Source organism: Sceloporus occidentalis, unplaced genomic scaffold, assembly GCF_023333645.1.
Source record: "Sceloporus occidentalis isolate IW3139 unplaced genomic scaffold, rSceOcc1.0.p SCAF_21, whole genome shotgun sequence".
NCBI lineage: Eukaryota > Metazoa > Chordata > Lepidosauria > Squamata > Phrynosomatidae > Sceloporus > Sceloporus occidentalis.
The window spans coordinates 4,233,246-4,257,500 of NW_028317001.1; the positions used below are offsets into that span (position 1 = coordinate 4,233,246).

General features: G+C 45.1%; 1 protein-coding gene across 4 annotated transcripts in view; it reads right to left on the reverse strand.

Annotated features, from left to right (window-relative positions):
• Nucleotides 1–121: 121 nt before the first annotated feature.
• Nucleotides 122–24,255, reverse strand: part of LOC149301462 (amyloid protein-binding protein 2) — a 27,715-nt gene continuing 3,581 nt past the window's right edge. For 2 of the 4 annotated variants that reach the window (XM_089484392.1, XM_089484395.1), the window contains exons 2-13: nucleotides 13,654–13,742; nucleotides 12,220–12,371; nucleotides 11,451–11,574; nucleotides 10,454–10,622; nucleotides 9,605–9,694; nucleotides 9,287–9,354; nucleotides 9,088–9,193; nucleotides 7,450–7,574; nucleotides 6,187–6,272; nucleotides 5,543–5,733; nucleotides 4,612–4,777; nucleotides 122–3,140 (exon numbers count right to left, since the gene is read on the reverse strand). In XM_089484392.1, the coding sequence (XP_089340518.1) occupies nucleotides 2,887–3,140; nucleotides 4,612–4,777; nucleotides 5,543–5,733; nucleotides 6,187–6,272; nucleotides 7,450–7,574; nucleotides 9,088–9,193; nucleotides 9,287–9,354; nucleotides 9,605–9,694; nucleotides 10,454–10,622; nucleotides 11,451–11,574; nucleotides 12,220–12,371; nucleotides 13,654–13,742 (1,620 nt within the window). In that variant the 3' untranslated portion in view covers nucleotides 122–2,886. Of the gene's footprint in view, nucleotides 3,141–4,611; nucleotides 4,778–5,542; nucleotides 5,734–6,186; nucleotides 6,273–7,449; nucleotides 7,575–9,087; nucleotides 9,194–9,286; nucleotides 9,355–9,604; nucleotides 9,695–10,453; nucleotides 10,623–11,450; nucleotides 11,575–12,219; nucleotides 12,372–13,653; nucleotides 13,743–23,756 lie in introns of all 4 variants that reach the window. The other 2 variants (XM_089484393.1, XM_089484394.1) reach the window with 2 other exon arrangements.

A 24,255-nucleotide genomic window follows, 5' to 3' on the forward strand; every position in this document is an offset into this window, starting at 1 on the left:
ATTTAAATGATGCATGGGTCCTAAGAGTCTGGAGGTTGCGCCAAAGCCACACTCCATTCCTAAGCACTGGAGGGAAGCTTTGGTGCAGCTTCCGGATTCTTAGGATGCATGCATCATTTAAACAGCATACCTCCAAAGAGACCCGAAGCAGCTTTATTTTGGCAGTCTGTAACAGGCCAAAGTTTCATTTGGGAGACTAAGTGTTTTTGACAAGACTGGTGGGTAAGAAAACGCCCTCCAAAACACGAACTATCTGCTTATTTTGCAGTGAGTTGTGTATGTCCTGAGGCTGCCTAGGGATCATTGTTTCCTGGAAATGCTGGTTTTCTAGACTAAAGCTTCCAGAAAGCACCAGCGAGGACCATCATCTCCGGGGATTTCTGGGAGTCGCAGTCAAAAAAAGGTTAACATTTCCAAGTTCGACTTGGGTTCCTCCTTAGAGCACACCCTCCTGTCCCCACGAAAGAGTTACTTTGGGTGCATCCGTTGCACAAACCATGATTTTGTTTGCAAAGGTTCAGTTTAAAACAAATAAAATCAACAGGAATAAATCATCCACCTTTCGCAGAATCCACTCAGACAGCTCCGTGCTCAGAAAGCGGAGCCTGACCTACAAGGAAAAGCCCGTAATCTTTCGTTATCGTGGGCAATTCTACATCTTTACTGGCCTCTCTGTCAGTTCCCACGACAAGAGGTGCGGAAGGTGCGCTTCCCAAAAACAAACGCCTTCCTTTTGAGCATGGCGTTCCCTCCTTCCCACCCGTGCGCACAAAACGAAAAGAAAGAGGCGGTTTCTTTTTTCAAAGGCACTAGTTTAAAACAAAAACCGCCGGCTTGCAATATTCCAGGGTTAAAAGCCGAGCCTATTGCTATAGTAGTTAGGATTAAAAAGTATCCGAAACTGCCGACTGCTAACCTTTGCTGTACTCTGGACCGTATGTTTCCCCCTCCGAACCTCACAATTAAAAAAATCATAATGATTAAAATTCACTCCCAAAAGTAGAAAGGTCCCAGTTGCTTCGGGCAACTTAGAAAACCCCTGAAAATAGGGGAGACCATCCAATGATAGCCTTAAGTACAGAGACACTGCCTATGCCTCTGTATTAAGAACTGAGGTAAATGAGCAACAACGTCCCCCTATTCTTTCCAACCTAGTTGGGTATATGCTACATAGGTCTCCAAAAACGTCCATTATTATTACTATTATTATTATTACCGCAATGTTAAAAAGATGGTTCAAGCAAAAGAAACCAAAGAAAAACACAAAAGCGCACTCGAACACACACACACACAAATTAAGACAAGCAAGTGAGACAGGCATAGTTGTCTTGTTTTGTTCTTGAATGTATGAGACTGTTGCTGTTAAAAAAATTAAATACAAAGACATTGGGGTTTTGTTTAACGTAAAAAAAGAAGGAACAGAAACAAAGAGAGAGAGAGAGAGAGAGAGAGAAAGAGATAGAGAGAAAGAGAGAGAGAGAGACCGACCTGTTGTGCTTTTTTTGGCATTATCCACTGATCTTTGAAAGCTATACAATAAACAGTCACCTTCAGATCATTGAAATCAAATCAAAGCTAGTTTCTCGAACGACAACAAAGCAAGCTATAGCCTTTAGAGAGAGCCTGTTTCGAATAGGGATGGGAATAGGAAGGGAGAAGCGTTTGTAACGTTTTGCTTACGCCATTAACATCTAGTTTACCTGCGTAACCTTTGAAATTGAAAAGACATGCCGTCGCGACTGCCAAAGAACGTCGAAGCGCCTACTTTTTGTCATCTAGCACACGTATATAAAGTCTCTGTTATCATTGGAAATACACTCTCGATGAAATAACTCTAAAAGCGAACGCAGAGGGGCAGACACTGTAACAAAAGCCATTGGTCTGAGGCTCGTTCTAAGGACAGGCTGGTCCGCTTCAATCCTCCTGGTCCTGTTACAGAAAACACTTTGCCCTGTACCAAACAAAACGGAACAAAGTAAGAGAAAAGGCTGCCAAGACATACATATGTATCTATATGTCGATGCGTTATCGCTCCCGGGTGAACACTGGTCCAGTTTAGATGCGCGTCAAAAGCAAAAGCGGTGGCGAGAGATGGTACTTGAGCGCAGTTCGTAACCAAGCGTTGCTTCGCTGGAGTAAATTCGTCGCCGCGTGTCTTCGTTAGGCAGCATAAGGCAAGAAGCGAGACCTTCTCTCCCGGCTCCGCATCCGAATATCCATTACTGACTTGCTGACAATCCATACTGAATAAGACTTTTTACCAGGTCAAGCGAGGAACCAAACGGTATCCTATGACTTGGACTCATCAGACCTACAAGCCAGCTGGCACCCTCCTTCTGCAATGAAGAATGCAACTCCTTGAAAACGGTTAAACGGTTTTATTTCTCTCTTTCTACTCTTGCAGAGATCTCCGATAAAGTGGCTTCTTGGCGACCAACCCCCCCCCCCAAAAAAAAAATTAAAAAATAGAGAAGATCATTAGGGATGTCTATGTTTTCCTTTTCTTTATATATATATATTTCTATGTATATATATTTCTCTCTCCCTCTCCCTCAAGTTGAAAACGCGAGCCAAAACAAAACATGCCGTACTCATGCGGATAGGGATTTTCTGTTAGCACACATTCGTTTTGTACGGTCACGCCATCCGAAGTTGAGACCACCCCCAAAACGGGGGATTTTGTATGGACTGGACCAGTGTTGCAATGCAATTTTTACAGCCCCTTTGAGGAGAACGAGAAGAAGAAGGAGGAGGAGAAGAAGGAGAAGAAAGAACTACATGGTTTCAAATTTCACAGTATGACTTTTCCCATGTAAATTTGGGCAAAACGAAAAGGTGTCGGGGACGGGGAGGGAAATCCCAATCGGGAAAGCTGACCCAAGTTCCTTAGCAAAGCTGTCCTTCGACGTTTTGAGACATCAGGAAAGACTGGACTACTTCTTCGGTGGAGTGAGGGCTGGTGCTTACATCCTCCAGGGCATCCGTGACCGAAAACTGCCGATCCCGCAACCGGTTCCAGTTAGCCAAAATGTTGTGGTATTCAAATACTTTCTCATAATTGCCAATGGAGTTGTACAGTTTAATGAGGCCCCTGTAGTCATATTCTAGTCCACTGTAACCTTCCCCGAAAAGCTTCTTTCCTACAACAAGAACACACGATAAGACAGGGTTATGTTTTTAAAATGTTATCTAGTAATGCTTTTTAAAAGAGATTAGACAGTGATGGCGAACCTATGGCACGTGTGCCAGAGGTGGCACTCAGAGCCCTCTCTGTGGGCACATGTGCCGTCACCCCAGCACAGAGTTTGCCAAAGTTTGTTAATAGAAAGCCAGAGGGACACGGCACTTTGCAATAAGTAAGTGGGTTTGGGGTTGCAGTTTGGGCACTCCGTGTCTAAAAGGTTCACCATCACTGGATTAGAGCATTCGGATTTTTCCCCCCACCAGCAAGAGTGCACCAGAGTCTAAAATGCCATTTCTATGGCATTTTCCCTAAGCAAAATCCATTTTCTACTTCCTTCAATCCTCTCAAGCAACAGATTTGGAAGAGGGAATTCGAAACAAACCAGGTGGCTGTCATGGATGGATCTTTCTATCTTTAAACACTTCCCCTAAACATGCTTTTTATTTGAAACCTTCAGTCCAACACTATTTCCCACTCTGAAACTATACCTGTAAATATTTGCTTACAGCCCACCACTGTTGCCCTAACTCTCCTCTGCAGAAACTGGGGTTGGTTGGGATTTAAAGGTTACGTTGGCACAGCTCTCCTTGAAGATTTAGGATGCATGAAATGGCAGCCCGGGTTTCAGACAGTGCACAGCTAAATTCTGGCATTCGCTGCCACAAGATGCCGTGATAACTGCAAACCTGGTCAGCTTTACAAGGAGATTAGATACATTCATGGAGATTTAAGTCCATCAATGGCTACTAGCCTGGAGGGTTTATGTATCACCTGTAGTACCAGACGTACCATGCCTTTGTGTATCAACTGCTGGGGAGCACAAGATTAGAGGATGCTCTTGCAGTGGGTCCATGCGAGCAAGTGACTAGCCACTGTAGCTCATTGTGATGTGGCCCAACAGGCTCTTCTCGAGTTGTTTGCCCCACACATCCTTTTCCCATGACCCCCAACTCCTTCAAAAGCCTCAAAGCACTGGGATTCCCTCATGAATATAGTACATGCAGTCATGTCAAGAGGAAGGTTGGTGGGATGGTTTCTTGGGCTTGATACTGCTGCATTTGATGCAGAAAACTACTTTGGGCTTGTTTCTTTAGAGAAGGAATAGATAGCTAGATAGATAGCTCTCTTCAACATGCGTGGAGTGGAGGCAAGACACTAGATACAGGGATCATGGGATTGCCCTCCCACAGATGGGGAGGAATTATTCTCTTTCTTCCCATTGGTAAAGGAGCCTCTAAAAGGACATTAGACAAATTCATGGAAACAGTGGCTTTCTAACTCTACTGGCTTTTCTATTTCTCCAGTCTGACAAGAGTACACCCTTGGAGAGCCCAATTTGACTTTACGCCTTTTCCCAACAGAGCCTGTCCCTGCCTCCCCAACCGCCTCTGCAAATGTAAACCATTTCCCTCGAAGAGTCAACGCACCAATTGCTATGGATCTCAAATAAAGCTTTTCGGCGTTTTCGTACTGGTTCATGTCGTAGTTGTAGAGCGAGGCCAGGTGTCCCACGGAAAGAGCGACTTCGTAATCCTCCTGGCCCAGAAGCTGCTCCTTGATCTGGATCGCTTTGATATGCATTTCCTCCGCTTCCTGGAAGGGTCCCAAAATTCATACAATCTGTTAAGCATGGTGCAAGGGGAGAGGTATCTCTACCTCTTTAAGTCAGTGTCAGGCTAACGTTTTGACAAATCTGAGACTAAGTTGGAATTTGGAAATCCCTCCACCTCTCTCTCTTATACAAACACAGAAGAAGACTTTTGATGGCCACAGATCATGAGCAAGACCACACATCATTTAGTGACGGTTCATGAAGGCAAGGAAAGTGTTGGTTTTTGACATTACGGTTAGGACCTGACTTCAATCATCCCAATGTCCTTTAAATTTTAAGGAAAACAAAGTCTCCAGGCTTTAAGGCAATGTGGTGAGGCCACACTGTTTAAAATCCCAACTGGTCCAGAAGTGGTCAGCGACTAGATTTCTTGTGGGACCAGAGAACTGGGATAAGGTGGAGGCCCAATGCTACCTCAATTGCCTCCAGATTAGCAAAATGTGAGTTGTAGACTAAGAAGGGGGAGAAAGTTTGACTCAGGGATCTCCAGTTGTTGAGTCCTACCCTAATCGCATGGTAACCACTTACCAAGAATGGCCCCACAACACTGGCATGGCCCCACATCAAGCCAGGGCTTGAGGCCACTTGCAATGGTCAGGCAGACCTTTCTGAACATAAATGTAGCATTCGGCACACAACCCTTAAGGCTGGGGTAGATTAAATGGCTACTGTTTGTGTGCTGGAGGTACAGCTCCAATAAACACACCTTAACCAATATCCACTGCCCCCAAGTAAGACGCAGTTACCTTAAATTTCCTCATCGACTGGTAAAGCCGGCCCAGGTTACCGTAGTGTTTGGCCGTCTGCACGTTGAACTCCCCAAACGCTTTCTTTGCCAGCTGGAGCGAGGACAGGTGCAAGTCGTGGGCTTCCTGGAGCAACCTCTGCTCTGTTTCCTTATTGTGACAGTCAATGGCAATCTCCTCCAAAATAAGGGCTTGTATAGGGATGAGTGTGGAAAGAGGGAGGAGAAAGCCACATTAAGACGGCCAGTGCACTCAAAGGTATCAAGTTAATTCAGAACCCGAAGCACCGAATACTAACGCCAGCATTCCCTGAAGAGTGTTCCACTTAGTACTTACTTTCTCCTGTCCCCAATTCAATGTGACAATTTCAAGTCTGAGCAGGAAGCTCAAATTTGCCTGCCACTTATTCAGTTTTGGCCTATCTAGCTGAAGATACCTGGCAGCCCTCTAAGGCCTTTCCCATGCTCTTTCTTCCTTCCTTCCAAAGTGCTCAAGACAGCATATGTGGCATACCTTCTGTATTTATTAGGAATCCTATGACTGCTGTCCTTGTTTTTCTGATGCACTTCCTTCTATATCTTTGTCCCTGCTGTTTTCTACAATACCAACAAGTTCTCTCTTTCTAAGCACCAGTACGGAAATACCTTTAACTCTTTTGGAGGAGGCAAGGAGAAGATGATCTTCTGGGAGGATGTGGGTTATGATACCAATTGCACGTTCGGCGTGGAATCTAAAAGAAAGCACAACAGGCACATAAGAAACATATACATCTCCTGCCTCTTTCTCGGAGCGGCACTTCATCTAAATAAAAACCCAGTCTCTCATCCAAGTACTACCCACAACTGACCCTTCTAAGATCCCATGGGATCTGATGCCTTTGGGACATGTAGGCTTTGATACAGCTGCTTAATGCATGCTAAGAAAATACGTCAAAACAAAGGATTAAAAAGTTTTTTTGTCACAAATCCTGTGGGACTTCTTGGAAAAAGATACGGCTTTTTGTCTGAAAACAAAGAGCATGTTTGTTTGCTAGCTGATAAGGAGAAAGGGGAAATATCTCCTCTTGGAGAGGCAAGCCAAACCCTCCCTTCATATTTTGTCCTGGATCACCCACTATAGCTGAACAGAAGTAGGCTCAGGGCAGACAAAGGGAAACATTCCTTGGCAAAGCATGTTGATCTGTAGCCACAAAATATCACAAGGGCCTCAAGCAAGTTAACAACAACAACAACAACAACAAATAGACCAAGACAATCGAGAACTGCGAAAATAAATGTGATGAGGAAGGACAGGCAGTTAACCATCAGTGGAAAGGGGATGGGATGGTGCGCAGAAGGAGTGTCTTGGAACAATTCGAGTGCAAACTCCAACTGACAGATGCCCACTTCTTCTCGCCTCGTGTGGCCTAGTTTGATGGTCATTTTTAATACTGCTTGTTTTAAGTTATTGTACTGGTATACAATGGCTTATGCGTAACTATGCTATAATTTCTGAGCACGCAAAACGTACTTTTTTGGATTGCAGTTTCTTGGATCACAACAGACTTTCCCCAAACTCTGCCAAGGAGTACAGCCTCCGCTCTACTACTCCCCATATCCTGCCCTATCTTCCAGCTCACTCCTACACAATCAGGGCGCAAATGGAGTGCAACATTTCTGCTGCCTGAATACCGAATGGCATCCACATTCACAATCAAGCGACTGTATCAAACAGCACTGCTGTGGTTTACAATCTGCATAATTTATTCTGCTGGAAGAGGATTAGCCTTGTCTCTTGCAAAACCTTTGCCTGTGACTTGCAGTAAACAACCGCTGCAGTTTATTAAGTGCAGGCATGCTGCAGTTAACAAAGCCTCCGACAAACAGAGCAGGGGAAACGCGGGGATGTAAAGTGAAAAGAGTACTCACAGTGCGTTGTCAAACTTTCCTGAACTGTACTGGTGAACATACGAAGAATAAGCCAAGTCCTCATGAGCTGTAGCTACGTGGATGTTTTTTCCACCGAACACAGACTGCCTGATGTCTAGCGCCGTCTGAAATGATGTAAAGAAAGCACATCAGTTACAGTAGCTGAAAATGGGTATTTCCAAACCCACTTTTCAATGCTGCATACATGCAGCAGAGCAAGGCAAAGTATACTGCTTCCTTTCCTTCCTGGGAGGTCTTCAAGCAGAGGCTGGATGGCCATCTGTCGGGGATGCTTTGATTGTGATTTCCTGCATGGCAGAATGGGGTTGGACTGGATGGCCCTTGTGGTCTCTTCCAACTCTATGATTCTATGATTATAAGTGGGGCAGAAACACAAATTCCTTGCAAACAGAAAGCTAGCACAGGAGAGGGAAAAGATTCTCCTTGCCCTGCTTTCTACTTGATGGCATCTTTTAATATAGAAGATCATTCAAAACACAAAAAACAAACACTACTGACTCCCCTTCTCTGCAACTGATGGTTATATCCCACTATTAACTACACTTCCTTTAAACAATTATATATATATATATATATGCTTCTACAACCTATAATATCTGAATTATTTGAATTGTCTGTTTTGTTTTTGTAGGCTATTGACTGTGAAGCTGCTTTGGGTGGCAGTGTCATATAGATACAATATCAACATTAATTAGTAGTGTACTGTTTTCCTAAAATGAATAGTTATATAGGTACGATCAATATCAGTGTAATTGCCAGCCCTACATCAATGTTGAAAATTTACTGGAATGGCCGCCAGTTTCAACTATGGAAGTTAAACATTTAATCTCTAGACTTAAAGCAGGAAAAGCGCCTGGCAATGATAACCTCTCTGCCGAGGTATTTAAATCTAATACAGATTGGTGGGCTCCCGTTCTAGCTGCTCTATTTACGACTATCGATCCGACAACCTGTATTCCTGACGACTGGGGATTAGCTATTATTGTGCCCATATACAAGAAGGGTGAGAAATCTGACCCTGGGAACTATAGGCCCAACAGCTTACTTAACATCATAAGTAAACTCTATGCCATGCACCTCCTGGACAAATGACAACTTTGGTTAGAAGAAGAGGATATCATCAGAGATGAACAAGCAGGGTTCAGGAATGATCGCTCTACAACTGATCATGCCCTGGTTCTCTATCATGTCATTGAGAAATACACTTCTAAATCTAAGGGAGCCTTATTCACTGCCTTTATAGACTTTAAAACAGTGTTTGGCCTTATCCCGAGGGACAAACTTTGGGGAAAGTTTGAAGAAACTATGGCCTGTTACAGACTGCCCAAATAAAGCTGCTTTGGGTCTCTTTGGAGGTATGCTGTTTAAATGATGCATGCGTCCTAAGAATCTGGAAGCTGCACCAAAGCTGCACTCCAGTGCTTAGGAATGGAGTGTGGCTTTGGCGCGACCTCCGGACTCTTAGGACCCATGCGTCATTTAAATAGCATACCTCCAAAGAGACCCCAAGCAGCTTTATTTTGGCAGTCTGGAACAGGCCTAACATAGAAGATATTTTAAAAACAGAAATACACGGTCATTCAACAGCATTCGACGTAACAGAGACCAAAGCCGTACCTGATAAATTGCAACCGACTGACATATGTTGTCTACGTTGAGTAAATAAAACCCATAGTCTAGTAGCGTGTCTGAATATTTAGGGTGCTTGGCTCCAAAATGCTCCCTGAAAGATTTAAAAATATAGGCAAGTTAGAAGCACGGAAAGCAGAAGGAACGGGGTGTTGCTGTTATTTTGGGGGGGAATGGGCTTACTTACCGTGCTAGATACACTGCGTGTTTTATCAACTGCTCAGCTTTCTTAAATTCACGTTTTACCACGCAAGCCTAAACCAAGAGGTAGAGAAAGACACAGGTGAGGGACTATGAATATCTGCAAGCGTTCTTGTAATGATCCAGAACTGAATCTTGAGCAGCACTTTGTCCAGAATGCTGGCCTCTTGAAGGGAGTTTATTTCCCCATCTCTCAATACGCCCAATTCTTACTTTATCAAACAGTGTCCCCAAAAGAACATAGAAGGGTTCTATGTTCGTAGAAGCCCTGCCCAACTACAGGTAAGTTATTTGCCAAATTCACCTTCGAAGCTTGCCGTAAAACATCCACAACTACTTTGACAGGTAAGCCAACGGAGATCTCCTTCATGGCTTCTATACACCATTTGTAAGCCTGCAAATCACAGAGGGACACACGAGAAGATTACTTAGCATTTCTAAGGTTTGCAGGTATCTTCTCTCCCTAGTGTAGTCTGAATAAATCTTCTGAACTGTGAGGGGAACATCTGCAAATAGTTGGAGCCACTGTAGCTATTTTGCTGGGTTTCCTCTTATCTGCTGAGCTCCGGTCATCTGGCCAAAGGGAGCTCTTTGCCCTTAAAGCAGCAATTATGATGTTTACAGAAATCCAACAGAAATCCCAGAACTTGGCTTTCAAACTCTGTACCTTGAGGAGAGCCTGTTCTAGCTTGAGTACCAAATGTAATAGTTGTGGGGCTTAGCAAAGGGGGTATGGTATAGCGTTGGAAGGCAAAAGCAGAAGGGCAAGTTGTCTTGGGGCAAGATGTCCTGGCAAACTTCAGGGAGGAGGAAGCCTTAAAGAACTCCAGTAGCCAGCCACTGTATATTCTCAAATGATGAGTGTTTGGATACTATGCTGACACTGGTCTTTCCCAGCTGGGCCTCATAGTGACTGAGAAAAGCTCGAGTTCCCGCAAACTCTGGCATCTGAACCAGTGCCCAATGCTAATTTTAGCCAAATGTTAATTTTATTTGGCACCACTTAGTTAAAATTTGGCTGCCAAGTTTTGGTGAAATACACTTCTGTCTGCCCACGCACCACTGTGAGTCAACCCACAGGGATAGTTCGCCCCACCCCTTTATGTTCAAGCCTTCAGGATGCCTTCGTCCAAGTCCAGCGGAGCAGGCTCACCTCATCATAATGGCTCTTTGCAAAGAGCAGGGCACACAACTCTCCGTACAGTGCTGCCTTGTTGGCTTGCTGGCCGTGCTTTGCTAGCTTGTCCATGTACGACTGTGCCAGCTTGAAGGTTTCTTCTCCCAAGTGGTATTTACAGTTGCCGTTCCGAACATGAAGCAACCTAGGAAAGATATTGCGAGAGGCAGCCGTGTTAGTCTGGAATATCGGTCGCCTAAGGGCTCTTGTAGCACCTTTGAGAATAACTAGAGACCTAGACTTGGTCTACTTTCTCAGATGCATGGAATGAACTGGTGCCCTGGAGAATTTGTCAGCTCTTCACTGTACCCAAAGGTTTAGCATTTCAATGCTATTCATTCAGTCTGATTATAAAGTTCTTTCCTAGGCACCAGTTCACTCTAGCATTTTTTTAAAGGAAGGGAGCATCACTAGATATCATAAGAAATGACAATGAAGTGTGAAGTCAGCACAATTTAAGAGTCAACAAGCAGATGGGGGAGAGGATCCGTAGCAGCCTGGCTCTCTCTCAATAGGCAATGTCACCTTGTTTGCACATCAGCAGCACCGAGCAAAGATTGATTAAGACCATGGCCCAGTTCCTGGGCATGAAACCCCCACCTCTTTTGCTTTGAGAAATTAATTGTCAGCAAATGCAGAAGGAACCAAAGACAAGGTCCTTTCACAATGGAGAAAAGCAGGCTGTTTGCTGGTAATTGAGGTTCTTTCAAGGGTTGGCCTGTATGGTCTCATAGTCAGGACTTCAAAGATCAAGGACAACTACACATTTTGTTACAGAAACCATTCCCAGCTTGTGAATTACTGAAATGATGTCGGTGGAGGTCGTCCACCTATTCTGCCACAGCCACCAAAATGTGAGAGCTTCCGTCCCACTGCTATAGCACCAAATCTGGGGACCTTCTCGATGCTCCTGTGGATCCTGTGTACAGCAGTGTGGATCTCTCACTTTTTGGAACAGGGCTAATAAGTTTACCTGACACAACACTCGACAGCGCGAAACCAGTGAAGCATCTCATCATGAAGCGTACATAACTGAAGGCAGGAAAGGAAGACCTTCTCAGCATCACTATACCAGCCAGCATCTGAGAGGAACCCTCCTGGGAAGGCAGACATGAACAAGGTATTGAACGTGAGAGGGAGCACATGTATAGCACTGTTTCTCTGATGTGGTGGACTGGCAATCATTGTTTCCCAATATGCCAAGGAAAAGGCATCATATTTGTGCCCACTGACAACAAGTGTTTCTTTCTTGCAAACTTGCCAGGGACCAGCAGCCAATAGTGCCAGTCCTGGACCACCACATTGAGTAGCAATTATCTATAGGACAGAAGGCTGAATATATGCCTCTCTGAGAAATCGGGTTCACGAATAGGATAACAACAAACATTCCACTCAATTTTATCCTTGCAACAACTTTTTGACAGGATGAAAGTGTTGCCCAGTAAACTTCCCAGTTCAATGGAGATTTAAATCCTGTTTTCCCCAGGACTCTAATTGCTACATCATGCTGTCTCTTGCTTTAGCCATACTAAGTAGACTTAAGGACTCCTCTCTGACTTAAGGACTCCTCTCCGACTTAAGGACTCCTCTCCGACTTAAGGACTCCTCTCCAACTTAAGGACGCCTCTCCGACTTAAGGACTCCTCTCCATAGCATAGTCCCTTCAATCTGCTATTTTTCCACCTCTTTACGGGGTTTTCAGCAAGCAAATGAACCTGGTTTTCCAATTCACTCCCACTTACCTAAAACAAATCCAATCTGGATTGCTTTTTCTTTTACAGCAGCATCCGATTCTGCTATATAGGAGCATCTCCTGCTGAATGAATAGGCCAGAACCGATGCCACTTTTACCCCATGGTCCATCAATGCCTGAAAGCAGTGATGAAGTAGATGTCTGAAAGAGAGAGAGAGAGAAAGGAGAGAACAATTTCCCCCACTCTTTCCTGGTAATATCTTGAAGCTGCAATCTAAACAACACCAACAAGGGAGTAAGATGTGCTTAATGCAAGATGTTCTTCATTCAAGAGCACCTGTTTCCAGAAAGCCTAAAGCTGCGTTATGAGTCCCTCTTTTAAGCAATAAAGACTTGAAATGTCAAACAGATGTATATAACGCTCTCTCATTCCAAAATCTATCAGCCTCTCTTTTTACTGAAATGGGGGAAAGTCAGATTAAATAACCAATTAGAGGGTATTTACTATTTTCTAACCCACTGAAACATGGAAAAAATAGGGCGCTGTCTTTGCCAAAAGACAAGGCTGTGGGGTCTTTATGATGTGTGGTAACTCTGTGTGCTAGGTCTTTTAAGTCAGTAAAGGTTGTTATCGTGGATAAATTCAATGCAAGAACTTTCCTCAAAGAATAACTGCTCTTCCGTTGTTTCTCAAGTGGAGTGTTTTAGTTTCTGTATCCAACCATCCTTTCTGAAAGGAGGTTCAAAGTGGCTAAACAAATGCACTGTCAAAACATATCAGACAATAGTGTCCAACAGTTAAAAGGCTGTAATTGCTTACTGACAATTATTTTACACAATGGATACATACCGGAGCATGCTTGATGTTGGATGGGGATATGGGAGTTAAAATTTCCAAATAGCCTACACATGCTTGTATCAAGATAGATGGACTAAGGCTGCGTCTACATTGCAGACATTATGCAGTATGACACCGCTTTAACTGCCATGGCTCCATGCTATGGAATCCAAGGATTGATTTGTAGTTTGTTGTTGTGGCACCAGAACTCTCTGACAGAGGCGGCTAAATACCTCAAAAACTACCATACTGAGGCCTGTTATAGACTGCCAAAATAAACCTGCTTCGTGTCTCTTTGGAGATATGCTATTTAAATGACGCATGGGTCCTAAGAGTCCGGAGGTTGCGCCAAAGCCACACTCCATTCCTAAGCACTGGAGTGCAGCTTTGGTGCAGCTTCCGGATTCTTAGGATGCATGCATCATTTAAACAGCATGCCTCCAAAGAGACCCAAAGCAGCTTTATTTTGGCAGTCTGTAACAGGCCTGACTTTGACAAAGATTCAGCCCATGCTTAGATCTCTATCAGTAAAACCAGGGCAGGATTATAGAAACGGTGCTTAGAATTCACCAAATACATCTGATGACAAAAAACATTCTTTGTGAGAAAGCAAAAGGGGCCCATTGTCTTCAAAGATGGGATTACCTTTTATCTAAAGCTCGAAGCACCTTTGCAAAAACTTCTAGCTCGCAAAATTCACTACCCAGCTGGCATAGTCGGCCTTGTTGGTAAAGCTGCAGGAAGAAGAGGAAAAAAGGACAGGTATGAGTGACATAAATAGAGACATTCATATTAAACCGTATGGGTGAAGTGCTGTTTGCCCTAGCTTTGGGTGTGGCTGCTCTTCTGTACAACTGTGTGACAAAGGCTGCTTCACACTAACAAAACCTGGCCCTTGAATACAGTTCATCAGTTTAGTTTAAACCTAGCCTCTTTGGTACATGCTTTGTCTAGTGGGCCAGAACAGGCAGACCAAGGCGGCGCAAAGTGCGGACGGTGAGCCACATATGAACCCGAGGCCATTTTTGAGGATGCCAGGGATAAATAAATAAATTGTACGCCTGTGGCATCGTGATTTGAGTGGTTCATAGAATCATAGAGTTGGAGGAGACCACAAGGGACATCCAAACCCACTCTCAAGCAGCTCCTCCTGAGTGTTGGATTATGACTTTGGAGACCATGGTTTCATTCCCAGCTCAGCCACGAAACCCACCTTGGACAAGTCACTCTCTCTCAGTCTCAGGGGTTTGCAAAGGCAAACCCTATCCAAACAAACCTTGCCAAGAAAACCCCATCATAAGTTTGTCTTAGGGTCTCCGTAAGTTGGAAACAACTTGAAGGCACACAATAACAACAACATCTTAACTCTTTTTATCCATACTTTCTGTGGCATTTTCGGGCTCTGTGGCCATGTTCAAGAAGAGTTTATTCCTGACGTTTCGCCAGCATCTGTGGCTGGCATCTTCAGAGAAGTCGAAGGCTTTCATGGCCGGCATTCGTCGTCTTTTGTGGGTTTTTCAGGCTATGTGGCCATGTTCTAGAAGACATTACTCCTGATGTTTCGCCTGCATCTATGGCTGGCATCTCCATAGATTCCACTTTTCTTTTCCTAACAAAACTATCCCTCTGGACTACTAAGGATGTTCAGTTAGGATGGCTGGTTGTTTATGCAGATATCTATTTCTTTTGCAAGAGGACTATCACAAGGTGTAGTGTTTTAGATTGAAAACGAAGAATACAGCACATTCTTAAAGCATATTTTATCGTCAGTAGTTGCATAAGGCTGGCATGCATGAATGCAGTCTATTCCAGTATACCCAGAGTTTGGAAACATTACACTTCCCAGGCTCACACAGTATATATAGACCCACTTTTTTCCATGCCAGCATTCTCTGAAGATGCCAGCCACAGATGCTGGCGAAAGGTCAGGAAGAAACTTTTCTGGAACATGGCAACATAGCCTGAAAAACCCACAAAAAAACTAGGCTTGAGAACCTGTTTACATCAATGCATTGCTGTTAAACCTCCCCGAATATCTTACAGTGGTCCTAGGAGATGGAAAAAGAAGAAGAGAGAACATAACGGAGGCTTAAACGTCTTCACTTTATGACCAAGTCTTAAAATAAAGGCCCATATTCAATGGAGAGTACACCCATCAATGGGATTTATATAAATATTGACTTATCGTGGAACAAGTCGCTCAATAGGACTGCTCTGTTTGGCTCTAAATGCAGAAGAACATTACAGTAACAAACTTGGGCGCGCATACAAGGCCAAAAGGCTTCACTTTAAACAAAAGGAGCACACATGGCCTTGCCTCACAAGGAACAAGCTGCGTTGGAAGAAGGCCATTTTGGACTCCAGCGACGTTATCTGAAATTCTGAGAACTCAAACATGCTGCTGCTAAACCCTTTCCCTAAAACACCAAGAAACGTGGTAGATGTTCAATGCTATGTATTCAAGGAGTATGAAAAGCAAGGGGGCAATGAGGGTTCTCTGCCTTAACTTTCAAAAGACATGATCCAGGGATTGCAAAACTACCCAGTTTGGCTACAACGAACTTAAAAAACTTAATCCAGCATCTAAATTTATCTCCACAAGACAAAGGCTGCCTTGTGGCTCTCTGCGTTCCACCGACAAACTGGCTTATGAGCGCTGCGTAGGATGGAAACAGTTTTGAATTCGCCGGACGTTCTGCGCATTCAAAACGGAGAATCAAAGATGGGTTTTTTGTGTGTGGGACAGACTGGTTTTCTGTCTCTTCCTTAGGCTCCATACAGTCAAGCCAAAATAAAGCTGCTTCGGGTCACTTTGGAGGTATGCTATTTCAATGATGCACACGTCCTAAGAGTCTGGAAGCTGCACCAAAGCTGCGCTCCAGTCCTTAGGACTGGAACATGGCTTTGGCTCGGCTTCTGGACTCTTAGGACACATGCATCATTTAAACAGCATGCCTCCAAAGTGACCCAAAGCAGCTTTATTTTGGCCTGTTTCACGGTGAACCTAGGGGCTTTCCTTCGTGAAATGTAACACCGGTGAACCTAGGGGCTTCCTTCGTGAAAGGTAACACCGGTGAACCTAGGGGCTTCCTTCGTGAAAGGTAACACCGGTGAACCTAGGGGCTTCCTTCGTGAAAGGTAACACCGGTGAACCTAGGGGCTTTCCTTCGTGAAATGTAACACCGGTGAACCTAGGGGCTTCCTTCGTGAAAGGTAACACCGGTGAACCTAGGGGCTTCCTTCGTGAAAGGTAACACCGGTGAACCTAGGGGCTTCCTTCGTGAAAGGTAACACCGGTGAACCTAGGGGCTTCCTTCGTGAAAGGTAACACCGGTGAACCTAGGGGCTTCCTTCGTGAAAGGTAACACCGGTGAACCTAGGGGCTTTCCTTCATGAAATGTAACACCGGTGAACCTAGGGGCTTTCCTTCGTGAAAGGTAACACCGGTGAACCTAGGGGCTTCCTTCGTGAAAGGTAACACCGGTGAACCTAGGGGCTTCCTTCGTGAAAGGTAACACCGGTGAACCTAGGGGCTTTCCTTCGTGAAAGGTAACACCGGTGAACCTAGGGGCTTTCCTTCGTGAAAGGTAACACCGGTGAACCTAGGGGCTTTCCTTCGTGAAAGGTAACACCGGTGAACCTAGGGGCTTCCTTCGTGAAAGGTAACACCGGTGAACCTAGGGGCTTTCCTCCGTGAAATGTAACACCGGTGAACCTAGGGGCTTTCCTTCATGAAAGGTAACACTGGTGAACCTAGGGGCTTTCCTTCGTGAAAGGTAACACCGGTGAACCTAGGGGCTTTCCTTCGTGAAAGGTAACACTGGTGAACCTAGGGGCTTTCCTTCGTGAAAGGTAACACCGGTGAACCTAGGGGCTTTCCTTCGTGAAAGGTAACACCGGTGAACCTAGGGGCTTTCCTTTGTGAAAGGTAACACCGTCCGCTCATCTGATGAACCCAGCAAATCTGTGGATCTTTCCTCCTAGAGACACAATACAGTCATTATTTTTAACACCAAAACTTCCCCGCTGTCCATTCTCGCTTCACGGTTTTTCCCTCCGTGATGAAGAGATCTAATAACACGGGCCCAAGACACACTGCAAAAATAATCCAGTTTGAGACTGCTTTAAATGCCATGGCTGAGTGCTAGAAAATCATGGGAACTGGGCAGTTAAAGCGGTCTTAAAATAGACTATTTCTGCAGTGTGTTTTGAACCTTTGAAAGCTGTGCCGTCCTGGTGCGCTCAATGAAGGCATATTAACCATACTATGAATGTGGAATCCAAGACTGTGTTCTCCCCCAAAACATTAATCTTCTCTTCTTCCTGAGCTTCCTTCTTGCTTACTAAGGAAAGAGGTTCGTTCAAGAACAAAAATGGTACAAAAAGACTGAGCAAATAGATAGCTTGATCACAGCACTGAGCTTTCAAAATATGAGTTTGCCCTGGGATTGAGATGCCACCATTTCCCATGCCCACATTAAACTGCCTTACTACCAAGATTTCCCTTTATAGGGTTTTTATTATCCATTGGGAGGAGGAGGATCTGATCCAGGACAGCTCCAGTTCTAGATCATCCTCTCCAAAGACACTTTTGCCATCTTTCCAGGACTAGCTGAAGACGGTCACAGCCTTCTGGCTTATCACAAATGACAGGATATGAGAGGAAAAGCAGGTGGGAGGATGAAAAAAGAAGCATTAATTCTTAATGCAAAATAGCAGTTATTATAATAACTGACTGGAAACAATTCAGGCGGAGGAGACAAGTGGAGCTAGTCAACATCCCTGTTTCTCTTCTCCTGTGGCTGCATGGAATGGAGAAAATTTGGGCCAACCCATCTCTGTTGTTGTTGTGTTCCTTCAAGTCTCTTCCAACTTACGGCAACCTTATAGTGGGGTTTTCTTGGCAAGATTTGTTCAGAGGGGATTTGCCTTTGCATTCCTCTGAGGCGGAAAGAGTGTGACATGTGCAGGGTCACCCGGTGGGTTTCCACTGCTGAGCAGGGATTCGAACCCAGGTCTCCAGCGTCATACCATGACACCACATTAGCTCTCAACTGTCTCTATCCAACCGCAAAAACCCAAGTTCAGGTGTTCCCCTTAAACTGAAAAGTCAACTGCAACAACAAGGCCATAACATCTGTATTAATAAATCTGTTGCTACAGCTACAGCGTCGTACAATAAACCAGACATTTCAGTAGTACCACTCCGCATTTATAGAGCTCAATAATGGTTTTCAAGCGGCAATCTTTACAACGGCTCTGTACAGCAAACCAGTATTATCTCATCCCTTCTCCACAGTCGGGTTTTATTTGATTTTCAAGCTCTTGCGCATACGGAGGAAATTTCAAACGGACCAGTAACGCCGGCGGAGGAGTCGGAGCATCGTCTCCCTGCTGCAAAACGGGGACGCAGGCGGAAAAACACGGTGCCTAAGACCCAAATCTATCTTGCAAAGCTTGCAAAGCCGAAACAAGATTTGAAGGGAGGCGGAGAGAGAAGGGAGAATTACAGTTGGCATTTCCAATAACAAACGTGCTGCGTCGGAAAGGATGATTCCCGGAGCGATTCTGACAGAAGCGAAAAGGCGAAACACGCAAGGCGTAATGTGACTGGGAAAGATATCTTATGAAGATAGCTTGGATCCCCCCTGAAAGAAATACTGGCTGGAAAAGTAAGAAAAGCATAGGCTTGCAAACATATTCAGAGAAGGCTATGGGGACGACATTTCGGACTGTCTCATGGTAAAGGACATTCAGATGTCCTTCAGACTTAGCTATAAAGTCCCATGGCTGTTTTCTCCGAGAGACCCTCTTGCAAATCTCAGCCCCATTGCTGTTGCTGCCCAGTACCCACTTGGCACATTTATTTTAGCCAAAGTCTAATGTGAGAGCCCCTACCATTACAGCCAACTCTTTCCTGCTGTAACATGGGATTTCTGCCTGGTTACTCTAAACTCTGATCACTTCTTGGGATGTAAGAAAAGAACAAACCATGCTGTTTCTTCATGGTCCAAGGCAGCCAGCGGATGCTCTTTATCGCAGCCAAAAACGTGGAGACTGGGGCAGCCATTGGAATTTGGAGAAGGCAACAGCCAGACAACCCCTCTAAAGGGAAAAGCTGATCAAGAAGCGTGGTCTTGAAAGGCAAGGAACCAAAAGAGTAAGGTCTAAGGAACAAGAAACATAGGCCTGTTACAGACTGCCAAAATAAAGCTGCTTCGGGTCTCTTTGGAGGTATGCTGTTTAAATGATGCATGCACCCTAAGAATCCAGAAGGTGCACCAAAGCTGCACTCCAGTGCTTAGGAATGGAGTGTGGCTTTGGCGCGACCTCTGGACTCTTAGGACCCATGCATCATTTAAACAGCATACCTCCAAAGAGACCCGAAGCAGCTTTATTTTGGCAGTCTGTAACAGGCCATAGTGGGTTGCAGGGCCTTCCCCTGAAGATTTATTCTGGAGTACAGGAGTCCACAGCCAGCTTTCCCTTTGGAAATACAATAAATAAACCATGCATTATAAAGTCACTCTCTCCGAAGGTCTATAGCGCTCCTTCTTTGATGAAGCCAAACCCAAGTAGTACGGTCCCTGCCATTTCTTCCTACCTGGACAAAGTGGGGAACATGCAACATTCAAATGCATACTTGTGTTAGTATTGATGTGGTGGATAAAGCAACAATTGACTTATAAGAGGTTGGAGACACCTTTGTGAGCTGGGCAAATAAAAGTGGGCTAAAGAATCTCTGCTAAGAGATGCCACTAATACATGCTAGATATGTAAGGGCTCACTGCTTCTCCACATTGCCCATTTTGTTGCTGATATTGTTGCTGTGTGCCTCCAAGTCGTTTTCTTTATGGCGACTCTAATGTGAACCTATCACAAGGTTTTCTTGGCAAGTTGCTTCAGTGGGGGTTTGCCATTGCCTTCCTCTGAGGCTGAGAAAATGTGACTTGGGTTTTCATGCGCGGACTCTCCAAATCAGAGGCTTTGCTAAGCTCCTGGGAGAGAGAGAGAGAGGAGGGAAAATGTACCAAATAAATACATCTGAATGCACATTTTGCTGCAACTCTCATGCGCTACAAGCGCCAAATGAAATCCACAGCAAGAAGGATCCTACTGGCTCCTCTACAGGATTAAAGACTTTAATCATAACTCCATCTTGCTACTGCGGGAAGAGAGCAACGCTAAATCCTCTCTGAGGCTGTTTTCGCTTCTCTCCTCCTGGTACACCGATGCCTTTCCCCTCAATGATACATCTGCAGCACTATAATCCTACCAGGGTTTGCTGTTGTTATTATTCTTGTTGCTGTTATTGTACTGTCACAAACTCCTGGTCGTATTTGACAAAACTTCAACCATTCAGTCTCTCGCTGGGAAGGCTGAGATAACATATTGCAAAAGGATAGCGATTTAGCTGCCTACCAAAAGGCCGCAAAGGAAGTGAAGGGCACAGACATGTGTAGCCAAGGATGTAAGAACCTGAACAGATGAAGGTTACCTCTACCTTACTACTACTATGAGTAGTTCAGTGATCCCTCCACGTTCGCTGGGGGTAGGGGCGAAGGACCCCCGTGAATGTGGAAAAACCACAAATAAAAAGGCACTCTTCTTTTTACCTAGGAATCCGCAACTCTACAGTCAACGTCTGCCAGAGGTTGATCGCTGAATCATGCTACAAATGCCTAGAGAAGTGTTGTCGCTAGCAAATTCTAGGTTCTCCAGCACAACTCTATGGCCAACCTCAGGCAGATTTGCGCTGGAGGACCTAGAGATTCCTAGAGAGGATATATTAATCAAAACCGCAAATAATCAAAGCCGCAACAGTCAAAGCCACAGACGTGGAGGACCACCTGTACCCCCCTTTGATCACATTTCCATTACATGGCACTGAAGGGACAGTCTGTATGGCAGTGATGGTGAACTTTTTAGAGGCCAAGTGCCCAAACTGTAACCCAAAACCCATTGCAAAGTGCCATGTTCCTCTGCCTTTCCAATAACAAACTTTGTGCTGGGGCGATGGCACATGTGCCCACAGAGAGGGCTCTGAGTGCCACCTCTGGCACGCGTGCCATAGGTTCGCCATCACTGCTGTATGGTGTAGCGCTCACAGTCTCAGACTCAGATTTCCAGCTTCACTGGGGCCATTCACAATTTCTCACTGGGGTTACTGGGACAGTCAAAACAGGAGGAGGAAGAGAGCTATATATGCCACTTGGAGTTCACTGGAGGATAATCATGACATTAGAGCAACTACAACATGTGCCAAGGTATCCTGTCTCTGTATGCACAGGATTGTACTTAGTCACCAACTGATAGCTCTAGTGTTGCACTATAACATAGGGAATTAGGGTTCGAATCCCAGTCCTGCCATGGAAACCCATTGGGTGACCTAGTAGGGCAAGTCACACTCTCTCTCAGTCTCAGAGGGTGGCAATGTCGAAGCCCCTTGGAGGAAACATGCCAAGAAAACCCCATGACAGGTTTGCCTTAGGGCAGTGATGGTGAACCTATGGCATGTGTGCCAGAGGTGGCACTCAGAGCCCTCTCTGTGGGCACACATGCTGTCGCCCTAGCACAGAGTTTGCCAAAGTTTCTTACTAGTAAGCCAGAGGGACATAGCACTTTGCAATAAATAAATGGGGTCTGAGTTGCAGTTTGGGCACTTGGTCTGTAAAAGGTTCACCATCGCTGCCTTAGGGTCACCATAAGTCGGAAATGACTTGAAAGGCTTTATTCTACGCTAATATATCTATTGTTCAAACGCAAGTGTAGGGGACATTACTACACCTCTCAATATTAGTAACGACTGGAGGGGCAGAGGCTATTGGTGGCATAGAAAACATACATGTAGAAAGTCTGCCTCAGAGATGGAAGGGGTGAACCTGGTTCCTATTTATTTATTTGCTTAGATAAATACATCCAAATTTTGCCCCACTGCATCTCTAGATAGTGCCAGTGGACAACCCGGTGAAGTATGCTCACAGTAAACCACAGGTAGGTAACCTGTGGCTTTCCAGAGGTTGTTGTACAGCGGGCCCTCCACATTCGCTGGGGTTAGGTACGCAGGATCCTCACGAAAGTGGAAAACCCACAAATTTTTACTTGAGAGAACACCTCTCTAGAAATCTCTAGGTCAGTGGTGGCGAACCTATGGCACGGTGTGCCAGAGGTGGCACTCAGAGCCCTCTCTGTGGGAACACATGCTGTCGCCCCAGCACAGAGTTTCTTACTAGAAAGCCAGAGGGATGTGGCACTTTGGAATAAATAAGTGGGGCCTGGGTTGCAGTTTGGGCACGAAAAGGTTCGCCATCACAGCTCTAGGTCTTCCGGTGTAACTCTGTGGTCAATATCTGTCCAAGGTTGACCACAGAATTGTGGTGGAGGACCTACAAATGACTAGAGAGGTATTCTCTCTAGGAACCTCTAGGTCAGTGGTTCTCAATCTTCCTAATGCTGCACCCCTTTAATACAGTTCCTCATGTTGTGGTGACCCCCAACCATACAATTATTTTCATTGCTACATGCAAATATGTGTTTTCAGATGGTCTTAGACGACCCCTGTGAAAGGGTCATTCGACCCCCAAAGGGGTCCTGACCCACAGGTTGGGAACCACTGCTCTAGGTCCTCCAACACAACCTCTTGTGACAGTCGGCCACAGAGTTGCGCTGGAGGACCGAGCAACTCCTAAAGAGAACCTATTAATCAAATCCGCGAAAGTCAAAGCCACAAATGTGGAAGGCCGGCTGTACTCCAATTCCCATCATCCTGACCAATGGCCGTAACCAGTGCGGATGATGAAAACTGGAATCTGGTATTACCTGGAGGGCCACAGGTTGTTCGCTACGCACAACCAACAAAGGCATGGAAATCCTGAGAGTAGTGGAACCAAGCTGACAATGGAATGCAGAAAGGACAGTCCAGGACCACAGTGCAAGGCTGGACTTTGTGCATTCCATTGCCACTTGATACCACTGTTTTAAGATGTGTGTTCTCCTTCATTACCTCTACGCCCGTGCAAATATACTCCTACTAGCTGAGGCTAACCATTCATACACCTGTCTACATCATCAGAAGTATGAAGGGAACTCTCCACTTGGTTTGTATCCTCATCCATGAAAGCTTATGCCGCAAGAAAAGCTGTTCAGTGGTTACTTGGTTATCTATGACTATATGTAACACACAACATTAGCTATGCTGGCGGATAGAAGGCTTTCCTAACTACAGGGTTGTCTTCCCTTAGGACCTTTCGATGTTATCAAGTGTGCGTAAAAATGAATGGAGGAGGCAGGACCGTGAGTCAACAGCGCATGTGCCTCTGAGTTAATGCTCCGGAACATCGGTACATGTCGCAGCAATCTTACTACAAGCTCTCTGCTTCCAAAGATAACGCGTGAGTGTATGTCCTTAGTAACACACTGTCCCTTAATCTGGTATTTACATCCAAGTTATTTCCTTCCCACGTTTAAGGAAAGAAGGAAAGGCAGCCTTCATCCTGATAAAGGTACACCTGAAATAATCCAGTTTAAGTGCCCTTGCTCAGTACTCAGGTATCCTGGGAATTGTAGTTCACTGTGGCTCAATGTCTCACAAAACTAGACTACTCAGAATGCCCTAGCATTGAGCCAGGGCAGTTAAAGCAGTCTCAAACTGGATTATTTCTGCAGTGTGTTTGGGACCATCGATTCCAGACCTTCTCACTGAGCTGTTTTCTTTTGGGTGGGAGGAACGCACCTTTATCTGCTTTTACCTTTGCAAATCATAGGGTTCCCCCAAGCCTTGTTGACACCTTTGTTTCGTTCTGGATGCTATTTTCGGCTATGCAAGTGACACTGAGAACTGAGGGAATTAATTAAAGCATGCATTACTCATAAACAAACATCAGAAGGCATACATCTAATCCAGGGGTGCCCAACTTGGAAGGAGGCAGGGGCCGAAATTAAGGTCAGCTGGTTGTTCGGGCCGCCAATAGGTTTGGGACGGCGAAATGTAGGACATTCAAGCAACATGGAGGACACGACCAAATAAAAGCTGGGAGCATATAAATGTAAATCAATACTTCTTAGCCATGCTCAAAATGGAGGACATTGTGGAATCCCTCCTCCTGGAAAGGAAGGCCAAGAGCGGGACATGTCCAGGAAAATGAGGGGAAGCCTAGTCACCTCTCCAAGCGGCAGGCATCCCCTTCTTCCCTCCCTCCCTGTCTCGCTTCCTCCCTCCTTTCTTTCTTTCCCTGCTTCCTTCCTCCC